The sequence below is a fragment of the Conger conger genome, chromosome 1 (genome assembly GCF_963514075.1).
Source record: "Conger conger chromosome 1, fConCon1.1, whole genome shotgun sequence".
NCBI lineage: Eukaryota > Metazoa > Chordata > Actinopteri > Anguilliformes > Congridae > Conger > Conger conger.
Window position 1 is genome coordinate 60,142,166 of NC_083760.1, and position 14,764 is coordinate 60,156,929.

General features: G+C 46.3%; 1 protein-coding gene across 1 annotated transcript in view; it reads left to right on the forward strand.

Moving 5' to 3' along the window:
* The window catches only part of hace1 (HECT domain and ankyrin repeat containing E3 ubiquitin protein ligase 1), a 37,376-nt gene extending 22,896 nt beyond the window's left edge, over positions 1 to 14,480 (forward strand). The window contains 12 exon segments of the mRNA XM_061241516.1: positions 72 to 159; positions 709 to 741; positions 744 to 788; positions 791 to 856; positions 1,471 to 1,584; positions 1,587 to 1,610; positions 1,613 to 1,662; positions 6,633 to 6,764; positions 7,335 to 7,433; positions 11,290 to 11,360; positions 12,102 to 12,215; positions 13,311 to 14,480. Of these exon segments, the coding sequence (XP_061097500.1) occupies positions 72 to 159; positions 709 to 741; positions 744 to 788; positions 791 to 856; positions 1,471 to 1,584; positions 1,587 to 1,610; positions 1,613 to 1,662; positions 6,633 to 6,764; positions 7,335 to 7,433; positions 11,290 to 11,360; positions 12,102 to 12,215; positions 13,311 to 13,413 (939 nt within the window). The 3' untranslated portion in view covers positions 13,414 to 14,480.
* The last annotated feature ends 284 nt before the right edge of the window (positions 14,481 to 14,764 follow it).

Here is a 14,764-nt window from a genome sequence, read left to right on the forward strand (position 1 = left end):
TCTCTCTCTCTCTCTCTGAGCCTGAGGGCTCAACCTGGACATTTTAATCTCACACCTCCTCTGTCCCCCAGGGCCAAGGCGTGGTACGGGAGTGGTTTGACATCCTGTCCAATGAGATAATCAACCCCGACTACGCCCTCTTCACGCAGTCCGCCGATGGTGAGTGCCCCATTCCAGCCCTGCTGAGACGGACGCTCACGGGGTCATGTGATAATTGGATCTGATGCCATTGATGTGAGGGATTTCCGCCTATGTGTGGCCTTCTGCTCATGTTTAATTGGTTATATGTATGTAATAAATGCATTGCATGTGGTTCCAGATGAAACAATCCTTTTTTGTGTGTTTTTTTGTTTGAATCTACTGTATTTACAGTGTGTTTTTGTGTAAACTGAAGAGCTAGCATAGATGTACATTACAAGAAAGAAAAGTCCTCTACAAATAGTTTGCAATGTTCCTCCTTTAATTAAATCATTCTATATGGTTTTATTACATGACTGCATGTAATGTATTACAGTATGCAGTACACGTACCATAAGACTGTTCATAAAGCTGGGTCTGGAAGGTCTGTTTGATGCTTATTGGCCAGTTTGGAAGCTTCTCTCTCTTTGTGTGTGTTTTAATATGTCCGTACTGCAGATAGAGAGGTGGAGGTGTGTTTGCACAGACCAGACTGAGCTCTGTATCTGTGTGCCTGTGTGTGCTTTACAGGAACCACCTTCCAGCCCAACAGTAACTCCTCAGTGACCCTGACCACCTCAACTACTTCCGCTTTGCTGGTCAGATCCTGGGCCTGCATTGTACCACAGACAGCTGGTCAACATCTACTTCACTCGCTCCTTTTACAAGCACATACTGGGTAAAGCACTGCTCCTTCTCCAAGCACATACTGGGTAAAGCACTGCTCCTTCTCCAAGCACAGACTCGGTAAAGCCCTGCTCCTTCTATAAGCACAGACTCGGTAAAAGCCCTGCTCCTTCTATAAGCACAGACTCGGTAAAGCCCTGCTCCTTCTATAAGCACAGACTCGGTAAAGCACTGCTCCTTCTATAAGCACAGACTCGGTAAAGCCTGCTCCTTCTATAAGCACAGACTCGGTAAAGCAATGCTCCTTCTATAAGCACAGACTCGGTAAAGCACTGCTCCTTCTCCAAGCACAGACTTGGTAAAGCACTGCCCCTTCTCCAAGCACAGACTCGGTAAAGCCCTGCTCCTTCTATAAGCACAGACTAAGTAAAGCTCTCTTTTTCAACAAGCACATATTGAGTAGAGCATCTGAAAAACTGCCCTTGTATCCATTAGCCCATAGTGGGAAAACACCCCTGCATCTATTAGCGCATTGTGGCTAAAATACCCTACAACCTACAAGCACATACTGGATGAGACTCTTAATCTTACTTTGTAAGCACTCACTGTGTGTGTGCGTGCGTGCAGGCACTCATGCGGTCTAATTATCTGTACTTGCGTGTGTAGGATCCCAGTTAACTACAGGATGTGCGTCCATCGACCCAGAATATGCCAAGAACCTCCAGTGGATCCTTGACAACGACATCAGCGACCTGGGCCTGGAGCTGACCTTCTCTGTGGAAACGACGTGTTTGGAGCGATGGAGGAGTCCCGCTCAAACCGGGCGGGGTCAGCATCCTCGTCACGCAGGAAAATAAGGTGACCAATCAGAAACCTCAGTGTTGCTGCTAACACGGACTGCCAACCCTGTCCTGGAGATCTATCGTCCCTAGGTTTTCACTCCAACCCTAACAAAGCACACTCATTCAACAGCTAGAGCAGGGCTGCCCAACCCTGTTCCTGGGGATCTACTGTCCTATAGGTTTGCACTCCAACCCTAACAAAGCACACCTCATTCAACAGCTAGAGCAGGGCTGGCCAACCCTGTTCCTGAGATCTGTCGTCATGTAGGTTTTCTTTCCAACCCCAACAAAGCACACCTCATTCAGCAGCTAGAGATCTCATTGCTAAATTAGTAGAATCTGGTGTACCAAATTTTGGGTTTGAGTGAAAGCCTGCAGCTGCTTGCATAGAGGGTTTGTTGCTGGGGTGTGATGTGATGTTTTACTCTCTGAACAGATGAGTGGTCTATTCTAGAGGGGTAGTTGTGTGTTGAATATCAAACTGTGGGTGAATTGCCTTTTCTTACTGCACCTCTGTTCAGTTCTCTATATTCTTTAAAAAAAAAAAAAAACATTTTACATAGTCATCTAACACACTCTTAATAAAGAGTAGTGGTGCTTTGTGTCCTTAAGCTTCAGTCTACCCAGGCAATTTAAAGTACTCTGTCAGCCTAGCAAGTTTGATTACATTTGGAATTTCAAAAAGCATTTTGACACATTAGTACCACAAGAGAGAGGTGTCATTGTCAAAATTAAATTAAAGTTGGAATCATGGGATTGTAGGAGCTATTTCAGAGCTGGTTTGAAAGTTGGCTGCACAGTTGAATACAAAGAATACCTGGAGGATGGATTGCAAGTGAGGAGCTGTGGGAAATGGAGTCTCACATCGATTAGTGGTGGGACCCCTGCTTTTCCTTTTCAAATGGTGATCTCAGTAATGGTGTTGGTAGCAAAATGGTTGCATTTACAAAATTGCCAAAAAAAGTGAGAAAGAAAAGTGAGTCTAGTCAGCAGTTTGGTATTTAGTACAAGGTAATCCAAGAAGATTTAAACAAAATACAGAAATGGGCAGAAACCCAGCAAATTGCATTCAAAATAGCTGTGTGTAATTGTATGCATGTGGGGGACACAAAATTAACATTCTAATTTCAATAAAATTATAGTCTTATCCATTTGAAAATTCATAGTAGCTGACTGAAGCAGGACTTAGGCATTGCACTGTAGTAGTTTAAAAAGCCAGCGTGACACAGGGATATATCGCAAAAAGTCTTGAGTATAAATCACAGGAGTAGACCAGGGGCATAGCTGGACTAGTTGAGGGTAATTTCTACACTGGTATCAGGAAGTAGTTTTTTTCCCCACAGAGAATTGTCAGTGCCTGGAATAGCATGCTGGGTCATGTAATAGAGGCGAGGACCCCTGGGGTGTTCAAATCCAGGCCTGACACAGTGCTGGGAACTCTCTAGAACGGCCTGCTCTCGACATTATATATTCTTAGGTTCCGCGACTATTCCCCACAATACGACTCAGAAATGTTTCTCGGAACTCCCACAGCTAATTCCCCTGCACCTTCTCCTTTGAGTCTCTTTTGGATAAGTTGCTTGTTTTTAAAACTGAGCTTTTGCTTAATGCTGTAGAAGTTGAAGTCCCTTTTTTTTTAGGAAAAGTATTTTAGTTGTGATCCAGTCTTCATCAAGCCTGGAGGCGTACAGTATGTACAACCCTGCCAGTCTCTGTAGGGTGTTAAGGTTGCCAGGTTGGCAGGTGAGCTCATTCGCCTTCCTGGTGGGCAGGGTCAGATCCTATAGCTTTAACTTGAGAGGCGCACATGGCGATTTCAATTGAAGAGAAAGGGGAGAAATTAGAATATTAGTTCTCTGACTGAAGTTTCAACTGCTGTTTGATTCGCTGACCAGGTTTTGCTGGTTTTTCCATCAATTTCATTAAAATGTTAAGACAAGTAAAATTATTCCTTTTTTGTAGCTTAAATCACATTATTAAATGTCACAAAAATAGGTTAATCTTCCTTGGTGATAATTCAGTCAGATGAAATATGTGTTATCATGATAAACAGTCAAGTGTTGGGATTTTACTCTGCTACTGAAATAATATCAAGGCAGAAGAAGCTATGGTCACAAATGGCACACTTAACTTAAGCCCTGCTTGCAGGCAATGGATGATGACAACATTGCGTCTCTTTGAGTGTTAGCAAAACATTGTCTTTCACGCGTATTATGCAACCGTGGCTACTCCATTAATCCCCTTTCGGCACAAGGTCCTCATTTCGGGACTGGTCCCAGAGCACATAACCTCCCCCCGGGGTGGAATTTTCTTCTTTGTTGGATTCGCGGCTCACGTTCCCAACTGTGTGCTGTAGAGATACGTATTTGAATTTGATACGCCCGTAAAGATGAAAACGTATGCGTTTTCATCAGTTTAAAACAATGAACGACATTAAATTCCCATCTGTTCCGCCGTGTTTAAATCTCCGGTCACCAGCTATCAGCGGCCTTTTGTGAGCCGCGACTCTGGGCATATTTTATATTTAATGGCGCTTTCTTAATCAGCGCGTCATTCCTGTTGTTTCCATCGGCGGCGACGGCGGAGGCGTTGAAACGCGGTTATCCTCGGCACAGCTGGAGAGAACAGCTGCTCGGTCGAAGGGAGCTTTCGCCTTGCCCCCAGCGCAGTTAGCTGGGGGTATTTAAACAAACATCCTGTGGCGCAATAGTGTGTGGGACATGAGTTTCAGCAGTTTGTCACTACTTTGCTAAAGGGTTTGCATGAGTCATTTGTTTGAAACTTTTATGGGAAATTGGATGGGAGCATTGGTATTCATATGATCATTTTTGTTCTTAATGTTATTGATATGATGATATTATTTAAAGTGTGCCAGCATCTTCTTTTCAGGCTTTTGTGGCTTAAATGTAAAATTATACAAGTTAGATTTGTGATGCGCATTTGAGATTGTAATCTTTTTTTGTAAAGGCAGATGTCTTACTTTTAAGGCAGTGATTTACAGTTTTATTTAGGTTTGCTTGGGGCTATTCCCAGGTTGTGCTTACTCTTTAAATACTGCATTTATTATATGAAGTGAATGTGCTGTCATTTAACGGTTGTCATTGGCACACAGTTTTTGTCTGAGGGTGGGAGGGAACACAGGTTTGTGCAGGATGTTGGTTATGACTGCCTGTCTGGTCACGTGACCAGCTTCTTCAGTTTGTTTAAGTGCCTCAGTTTTCACAAGCTGAGAGAGATATCTGGATTGATTAGTAAGTTGCAATTTGGTCGGCAGTAGTATTTCTGCTATTACAGTAGTAGTAATTTTTCCCATATAAAGAAGCCCTCAATGGAAGGGATTTGGCTGCTTGATATTTGATCTTATGTCTCTCCACTCTTCTCTGATGACTCATTCAGATCTTCCAAGCCTTTTATAAAATAGAGGGGTTAGATTTCTCCCTTTTGAGTTAACAGGGGAACCCAAGTCTGTTTTAGTATATGTAAGTATATATGGTGTGTGATGTGTATGTGTATTTGTATGTATGTATGTCTGTGTGGTAAATGGTTTGCATTTTTATAGTGCCTTACAATTGATGCTTGTCATTCACCCATTCACACACACACACACACACACACACACACACACACACACACACACACACACATAGCAACCAATAACCGTTGGTTTGTGTGTGTGTGTGTGTGTGTGTGTGTGTGTGTGTGTGTATATAAAGGCGTGTGGGCGTACGTGTGTGTGTGTGTGTGTGTGTATAAAGGCGTGTGGGCGTACGTGTGTGTGCGCGTGCGAGTGTTCTTGGTGCGTGCACGTGTGCACTCGCAAAATACTGCAAGTGACCAGTAGAGGCCAGTGTTGCATAACGGAGAATCATTTTTCTAGGTTCTGTTTGAAGGTGAGTGCGTTGATGTGTTTGAGGGTCTGCCAGATCTGGTGTGCTTGGCTTGATCTGCTATATCTGGCCACACAGACACACACACACATGCACACACACATACACACACACACATGCACACACGCGCACAGCGCACTCTGAAGTTGATAGTTTGTGGACGAGCCATTATCCCGCTGTCATTGATGCCAGAATGTCCACAGGCCCGCGTTCTGCTCGGAGCTAATTGCCAGCTCCATGGACAGGTGGGCGAGCCTGCAGGTCAGTAGAAACGATCCTGAACCACGCTGGGTCTGCTCAGACCGGCCAGCGCCAGCATCCAGCTGCAGACACGCAGTGGGTCAGGACAGGAGGAGCAAATTAAAACAGCTTGCTGTGTGTTTGTTTGTTCTGACTGCAGGAGTGTATCTGTATTCCATTCTCTTCTCTGCTTCTCTTTTGTTTTTGTTTTTTCTTTTTCTAGTCTCTACCCACTCGATCTCTCTTTCCTACCCCATCCATCTCTCTTCCCTCTTTCTCCCATCTCCCCCTATTTCCATCTCTCTGTCTGCCTTTCTCCCTCCCCCTATCTCCCTCTCTCTCTCTCACTCTCCTGTTCTCTCTCTCTCCCTCTGTCCCTCTCTCTCCCCCCTTCTCTCCCCCCCCCCTCCCTCTCTCTTTGTCTTTGTCTCTCTCGTCTTGTTCTCTGGGAGATGTATTGAATCTCCATTGTGGTGCAGCTCTGTTTGACAGTGCACATGCAATTTCAGCCTAACCGTGGGTGGGTGTGGGCAGGGGGTACCTGTGAGCGAGGTGGTGGTGGTTGGGGGTGGGGTGCTGACCCGAGAGCTTCACTTCACCGAGCGTAACCACAGAGAGAGATGGGATGAGGAACGGTAATGAGGAAAATTCACTCAATAAATGGGAAAGTTTTTCTGTCGCCTCTGTGACACCATGTTTCTCTGTGACTCGGTCTGCCTTTAGTCGTCATTTGACTTGCTACTGTGTCTATGCGTCTTGGTGACTGACTCTGTGCGTTTGCTTTTCTCACTTCACTGTCTTCATCGTGTCTCTGGACTGAGTGTGCCTCTCTATCTCTGTGTCTTTCTCCGGTATCCAGGCGGAATACGTGCAGCTGGTGACGGAGCTGAGGATGACCCGAGCCATCCAGCCCCAGATCAACGCCTTCCTGCAGGGCTTCCACACCTTCATCCCCCCGTCCCTCATCCAGCTGTTCGACGAGTACGAGCTTGTGAGTCCCGCAAGCTCGCACGCCGCACCCCTGTCTCACGCTCAGAATCCTGTTCACTGTCTCCCAACCCCCCTCCCCCCCCATTCAAGTGTCACCTTCGGGACGAGCAGGAGGGGTTCACTCTGCTGTAATTTCCTCTCACTGCTGTTTCGCCGGAGTTGACTGATTGGAGATGACGCCCCCCCACCCAACCCCCCATTCTACCAGATCGATCCTCTCCACTGCAGATTGTGCAACGTTTGCATTGTGTGTTTATTGAGTGTATCTGTACGGAGACACGTCTGGGGCACGCAGTCAATCTGCTAGCAAAACTTCAGGACGGAAGGATAAAAGCCTACGGGCACCTCCCTACCTGACCGCACAGGGTTATGGCACAAAAGTGTTTTATTTAAATGTCACCTTCCATCTTAACGTGCGTCTCTTAACTGCTCCTCTGCAGCAGTTGAGTTTTCATGTGCTATTTACAAATTGAGCATTCCTCCTGTAATTGGTATAAAATCTCATTTCCCTGGGGGCCTCTCCCACACACACTTCCTGACAGATTTCCTTCTGCAACGTGTCGCTTGACAGGAGCTGCTCCTCTCGGGAATGCCGGAGATTGATGTGACGGACTGGAACAGAAACACGGAATACACCAGCGGGTATGACCTGGATGAGCCAGTCATCCAGGTGAGCTGCCGCACTGTGGAATATCAAATATCACTGTTGCATCTTTAGTGTTGAGGGAAATTGGGTGTGATCACATGATCATACTGAATGTCTTATTTTAGGGTTGTATTGTTGGGGGATTTAATTTTGGGGTTCTTGTTTGGTGATTTAACATTAGGGCTCCCATCTTTGTGGATTTAAGTCCTATTGGGGTTTAACGTTGATTTTCTGTTTGTGGGTTTACTGTTGGGGTCTTTTGGGGCTTTAATGTTGCAATTTGTGTTTTGTTGGTTTAATGTGGGGGTTCTTGTTTTGGAGGGTTAATGTTGGGGTTTAATGTTGGGCTTCTTATTTTAGGGTTTTATGTTGGGGGCTGTTTTGGGATTCAGTGTTGGGGGTCTATTTAATTCTTTCTGACCATCAGAGGTGGTGCTTTAGCACATTTGGATTCTCTATGTCTCGCGTACGTGCGGGTCAAGACCTTATAAAACAGAGTACCCACGTCATCTGCCCATCTGTTCCTAAACATTTTCTTGCAATTGGAAGGCAGGAGAAACTTTTTCTTGCTGCTGGTAGCTGGTAGCCATTGCTGCTAGCTACTGATCCAAATGAAACCATGAACTCGGGTCAGCGTGTCTGCTGTAAACCACTTGCAGCTTCCATTGCCGTTGCTTCTAAAAACTTCTAAGCTAAAAAAGAAAAAGCAGCAGCCTCTTACGTCAGGTTTTATGACCAGAAAGGGATAGAGGATGAAACTCTCTTGTGTCCAATACAACATTCCAGGGTGATGGCAGGCATTTGGCTGCTATGCAGGATGCAGGTAGCTAAGGGCCAGGCAAGTGCCCCCTATTGGTTTGAATCTTGCCTCCCGCATTCTTTCCCTGATGAACCCCCTCGAGTGGATGTGCACACTCCTCAGCCACAATGCCCTATGACCAACGGTCTCCTCATGAGACATAGCACCTTATTCTGCCGTTACCCCAGACTTCATGGGGGTCAGAGGACGCAGCGGCTCTGTCAATGTGTGATGCATCGCTGCAGGCATTTGCATTTATGTCAAGGGAACTGGGAAGGTTATTTTGGCGATGACACTGGCATGTTCCCAAGCCTGGCTGTCTCAATCCGCCCTGTTGGAGGCAGAGTGAAGGGTTCTTTGCTCTGTTCCAGTGAGAGCACATCATGCAAGTTGACTGCACTAAACGGCAGTCGCTGATTTGCGGAGAAGGCCAGTACCTGTATCTGGGCAAGGTGGTCCTTCTGGGCGACGCTTAGGCTTACCAACCTGCCCAACCAGGTGGCCAAATAAGGACACCACACATGTGGCAGTCAGGTCACCGCACATGCACCCACTTCCAGCAGTCGGGTCGCCTGATGCCTTGTCCAGTGGTTCTGCCAGCATCACTTAAGTTGCTGGGCATCCCAAACCTCAGACCCTGGGTGGTGTCTACTCTGTATCAGAGGCACCATCTGCAATTTGGTCACCGCCCTCCAAAATGGAACGGATCGCAATGTCTGTGGTCAGCAATTCCATACACCCCCTGTCCCTCTCCCAGGAGGTTACATCCCTCCTGGGGGAGGATGCTATAGAGCGAGTAGGACCGCACATACTGCAGTGGGTTCTACTCGACATTCCTTTCAAATCCAATAAGGGAAGGGTTTCGCCCCATCCTTGAGCTGATGGGCTTTGACAGATTTATAAAAGTCCTGCTATTTCATATGCTGCGCGTAGGGGACATGTTCCAGAGTGTCACACAAGGGGACTGGTTCATCCATGGACCGAGAGGATTTTTTTCCGGTTCCCATTACCGTATATATTTCTCCATTGTCTTCATGGGCCAAACATATCAACTTAATTCTTCCATTCAGCCTCTTGGTCCCTCAGTGTCACCAGGGCATTGCAGGGGCTCTTGCACCATTGCAAGCCAGATCTGTACATGGTGCTAAAACAATTCTTGCTAGTCCTGGAGGGGAAGCATGTTCTTGTGCAGACAGACTGTACCTCTGCTTTGGGGGTGGTGCAGCAGCTGCTGCTGACCTGGTTCCTCCTTGGGGGTTGACCTGATAGACAGCAGAGGTACAGCACCTTTTTTGTCCTGCCAGATGCCCTCCCCAGGGGAATGGAGACCCAGGTGGTGGAACAAATCTAGCGCAGATTCAGCAAGGCCAATTCGGATTTGTTTGCCTCCTACGTTTGAACCGCCCACCTGGGTGAATGGGTGAATGATGCTTCTCATTCACCCATGCACACACACACCAATTGGCTGCTATGCAAGGTGTCTTGCTCAGGGACACTTCAGCACACCTAGGGCAGGATCGAACCGGCAACCCTCCAACTGCCAGACGACTGCTCTTACCTCCTGAGCCAATGTTGATCATTCTTACCCACCTGCTCGACCAGGTAGCCAAATTAGGACACCACACATGACAATCAGGTCACAGCACATGTGCTGACCACTTCACGGAGTCGGGTACATGAAGCTCTACTCATGCCAGGGTCTCCAAACACAACTGGTGGTCGCTTATGGCATCCGGACCCAGATCGCCTGTGATTTTGTGTTTGACCTCTGAGGGGCCGGAGCCACTACTGATGTCATGTGATCAGGCAGTTGCGCACACCATCCTGAAGTCCCGGGAACTCTCCACCCATTCTTTGTGAGCATAACTCTTGCAACATGGTATGAGTCACATATTGAAGTCCAGTATTTGTTCAGTGCCCGTGATATATGCTAACAAGTCTACCTCTAAAATAAGGAGTATAGCTGCCATGCCAAGTGGGCAATCAGACATTGTGAACACACACACATTGGTTGCTTGCTTCCTGAAGCATGGCTTCAGGATGGCTAAATCTGCCTTGAACCGCACTGGGTGTGCATAGGACTTACCCACAGTTGTGAGACCCTTTGCCAGTCCTCCCCTTTGAGCCTATGGGGTGGCCCAATTCAAGTGGTTGTCTTAAGACTACTTTTCTTGACCATTGCATCAGTGAAGCATGTTGTGATGCTTCACGCCCTATCAGCTAGGCCAAGATGCATGCGTTGCAACCTTGATGGCCAGGCTTCATAGGTCTGACAACCTTTTTGTCTTGTCAAAAGCCCTTCCTATACCTGAGGAAATTAAAGGCTTCACCATGCACCTTTTCCTGCATCTATAGGGTTAAAGTAGCTCCTCACCATGATGTTTCAGTGGCCATATTGCCAACACCTTTGCTGTCATGAAAAGGATAAGTTTCCTCCTGACTATGTTGGTAAGAGTCATCCAAATGTCCTAAAGCACCGTCTATAAATTCTGGATGACCATCAGAGTTCCCTGTCTCTCTAAGTCTTGTAGGAAGGTTCCGTGAGAACAGTTCGGTGGGTGACCTAGGTACTTATGGGGGCTGCCTTGTGTCATCCATGTCACAGGTGACTATTGTTATGTGGCCTCAACCTGTGCGAGAATCCTAATGTGCTGAAGCACAGTCTCTGCCGGTCATCTAGAATTCAAGGAACGGTAGTTACGCGCTCAACTTTTGTTCTTATTTTGGGGTTTAATGTTGGGGTTCTTATTTGGGTTTTGATGTTGGGCTTCTTGTTTTTGTGGTTTAATGTTGAGGTTCTTATTTTGGGGTTTAATGTTGGGGTTCCCATTTGGGTTTTGATGTTGGGCTTCTTGTTTTTGTGGTTTAATGTTGAGGTTCTTATTTTGGGGTTTAATGTTGGCGTTCTTATGTGGGTTTTGATGTTGGGCTTCTTGTTTTTGTGGTTGAATGTTGGGGTTCTTATTTTGTGGTTGAATGTTGGGGTTCTTATTTGCGGTTTCATGTTGGGGTTCTCGTTTTTGGGGTTTAATGTTGGGGTTCTCGTTTTGTGGGTTTAATGTTGAGGTTGTTGTTTTGCAGTGGTTCTGGGAGGTGGTGCAGAGTCTGACGCAGGAGGAGAGAGTTCTGCTGCTTCAGTTTGTCACTGGCAGGTGGGTTACCTGAGGACTCTGACTCGTACTCACAGATTATGTAATTAAGAGGGGGGGGGGGGGGGGGCGGGGAGTGCGTGGTGGGGGCCATGATGCCCCAGTCAGACACGCTCCGTTTGTCTTTGGGAAATGCATGAGTGACCGCTCCCTTTATTTCTTCATTATCAGCCGTGTTTAGTCTTAGAAACTCTGGCAAACTACTCAGGCAACACTGTCATGTGTCTGAAAACAAGCCGCTTCTCAGCACCCAGGCTAGGATATTCAACTTATTTGAACCCAGTGACTGTAGCTGCCAGTTTGAGCCGCTTTCAACCAAGTACAGAATGAGTTTGAGAACAGTGCCAACAAACGCCTTTGTTGATTTGGAGTGACATGGGGGTGGGCCTTGCTTGTGTCAGCTGCATTATTCTTCTCTCTCATGCCGGCTGACTTGGTTAATGTGCAGGGTGTGTTAGTGAAGCTGCTGGGATAAGTGCCTTTCTCCAATGTGCATCAGCTCTGCCTCAGCTCAAATGAAAACCTTCATCCCCTGAGTTTGGGCAAAGCATCCTGTCCGTTTCTAGAGACATGCGTCACTTTGTAGCTCTTTATGGTATGATAACATCATGTTGTCTTCTTACCCCTTGTTTTTTCTTTATTCCTTTCTTACTCCTGTTCTCTTTCTCTCCATCTCACTCTCCCTAATTCTCACCTTCTCTCCTTCCCTCCTTATTTCTCCTTCTTCCCTTCTCTCACTCTTAGTTCCCGGGTGCCCCATGGTGGCTTTGCATACCTGATGGGGGGGAGCGGCTTACAGAAGTTCACCATCGCTGCTGTGCCCTACACTTCCAACCTACTGCCCACATCCAGCACCTGGTGAGTGTGCACACACACACACACACACACACACTCACACAAACATATCCACACATGTGCGCTTGCACACGCACATACACACAACACACACACACACCCTGCACATAGGCTACGCATGTGAATCAGACACATGCATCACATATGTAATTGCTTTGTATTCAAATACCTTTCTACGCTTTACTGAGCTTGTCTGGTGTGTTGGAACCTATGAAATACTCAAAACTTGCAGACGCTGCCTTCTGGTCCTGGTTAGCTCAGTTGCACCAGGCACGATCAATTGAACACAGGAAAGTATATGAAAACGGATCATATGCACACAGTGCCACAAGCAAGCGTGTGTGTGTGTGTGTGTGTGTGTGTGTGTGTGTGTTTGTGTGTACATGTGCGTGTGTCGATCACCGAGGGATTTCTCTACATAAAAGCAGAGTGTGAGGAGAGAGTGAAGGCTGCTCTCCACAGACCTGCTCCTACATGCAATCGCTTCAGCAGCTTAAAGGTTGCACTAAATCAGTGGCCCTTTGGACTGTAAACAACTGGCCTTTTTTTGCACCGAGGGAAAATAACAGCGCTGCCCTTTAGACGGTCCAGGTTCTGTGGTTTGACTGCGACAGGAGGCAGCAGGCCTGGAAATCATTGCCTCTCTCTCTCACAGACTGATTCACTGCCCGAGTGACTGAGATGCTCCCTCCGTAAAGGCCAGCAAAAGAGTCGCACCTGAAACAAAGTGACTTTTTATGGCCATGTAATGTGGCAATAAATGTAAAGCTACATAAGCTGTATTTGCGTTAAATTATCCTTGTGTGGTAGATCGGTGATCTTAAGTCATAAAAATAATGTCAAACCGAAACTTTATGCTGTTTGAAATGTAGGCGGTTTGAATATGACCAAGATTGGGGGAAGAGAAAAATGTCTATTAAATTCAGTTATCTTTATGCATTATCATTATCTTCTGTTAAATGCCTTCGAGGCCTTCTGAAGAACATCTGCAGTTTAACTTTTGTTAACCTTTTGGCAGATATTCTCTAAGAAAGATGTTCTCTAAGCCTGTTAAAGAGTGTTAAGCATAACCCCCTTGCTCTTCTGTTCCCTCTCCAGTATCAACATGCTCAAACTCCCAGAATACCCCAGTCAGGAAGTCCTCAGAGACCGGCTGCTTGTCGCATTGCATTGTGGGAGTTACGGGTACACCATGGCATGAGGTGTGTCTGTATTTTGTGTTGGAACATGTATGCACATGTGTGTGTTGCGTGCGCACACCTACAATGGCACCCAACCATATGCCGTACAATTAGTGTTCAGGCTTTGCAACAGGGAACTCATTTTAAACTCGCTCTGCCCCCTCTTATCTCAGCCCTCTTATTTATACAGCATTATTTTAAGCCAGTTATTCATAACGATAATTATCTACATGCCTTTCTTGCAAAAACTGGGGCTCGGAGTAATCAGTTAAAGTTAAAGCTCTTTAGCGAAGGCAAAAAAACTGGCCGAGCTCAGCTGCCAAAGTCTGCCTCAGCACTGTCATCGGCCCCCCGTGTCCCAGTAATCCCTCGCGCTGTGGACCCCGAGGGTGCAGTTCTGGCCTCCGCCACCATATGGCGCTGTGCCACTGTCCCCTCACTCGATGGCTGTGTTACCCCCTCTGTGAAACAGGGATCCCTTTACACTCCGTGGCTGTTCTGTGACCATTCTAAGAGTGGCTCTGTTGGCCCACTGTCGACCCACTGGGCACAAGCTGGGGGTTTGGCTTGTCTTCAGGTTGACTTTGACTCCTTGGTTTCTGTGTTCAAACAGCCACACAACACAATGTGTTGTTGCTGAGCGATTTACGTTTTAGATTTAGATTATTTTTAAATTTATTGTATATTTTGAATAACATGACCGTGAGGGAAACCACCGTTGTCAAAGCAATACATAATGGGCGTATACATGGTAAAACGTGCCAAAACATGACTGATGTCCAATCAGTAATAGCATGGTATGTGTTAAAACCATCAAGAGAGGTTTACGAAGAGAGACTAAAAGTGTGTCATGCCATTTATGTTCATTGTCATTGTTTTCCCCAACAACTCCAAATTATTATTATTTTTTTAAGATTAAACAATGAATGTAAATGTGTCATATTTGATGTAATTTATCAGTATTGTTTTTGATGTATATCCGTAATGCCTTTGTAAACAGATGTTCATGTTTGTAGTATACAGTACCTTTATAGATATTTCTGCAGACCAATACGAAAATGCATTAAATGACATATTTTATCATAAACTGTCCACTGGCTCAATTTCCTGGTTCTCTCTCTTCTTGGTGCCACTGCTACTGTTTGTGACGCACACACGCGCGTGCACACACACACACACATATATACATACACATGCGTACATGCACATGGATACATAGACACACACACAGGTACACACAGATACACACGGAGACTCATACACTCACACAGACACACACACTCTCACACATACACAGAGACTCATACACTCACGCAGACACATACACTCGCATACAAACACACACACACACACACACACACACACAGACTC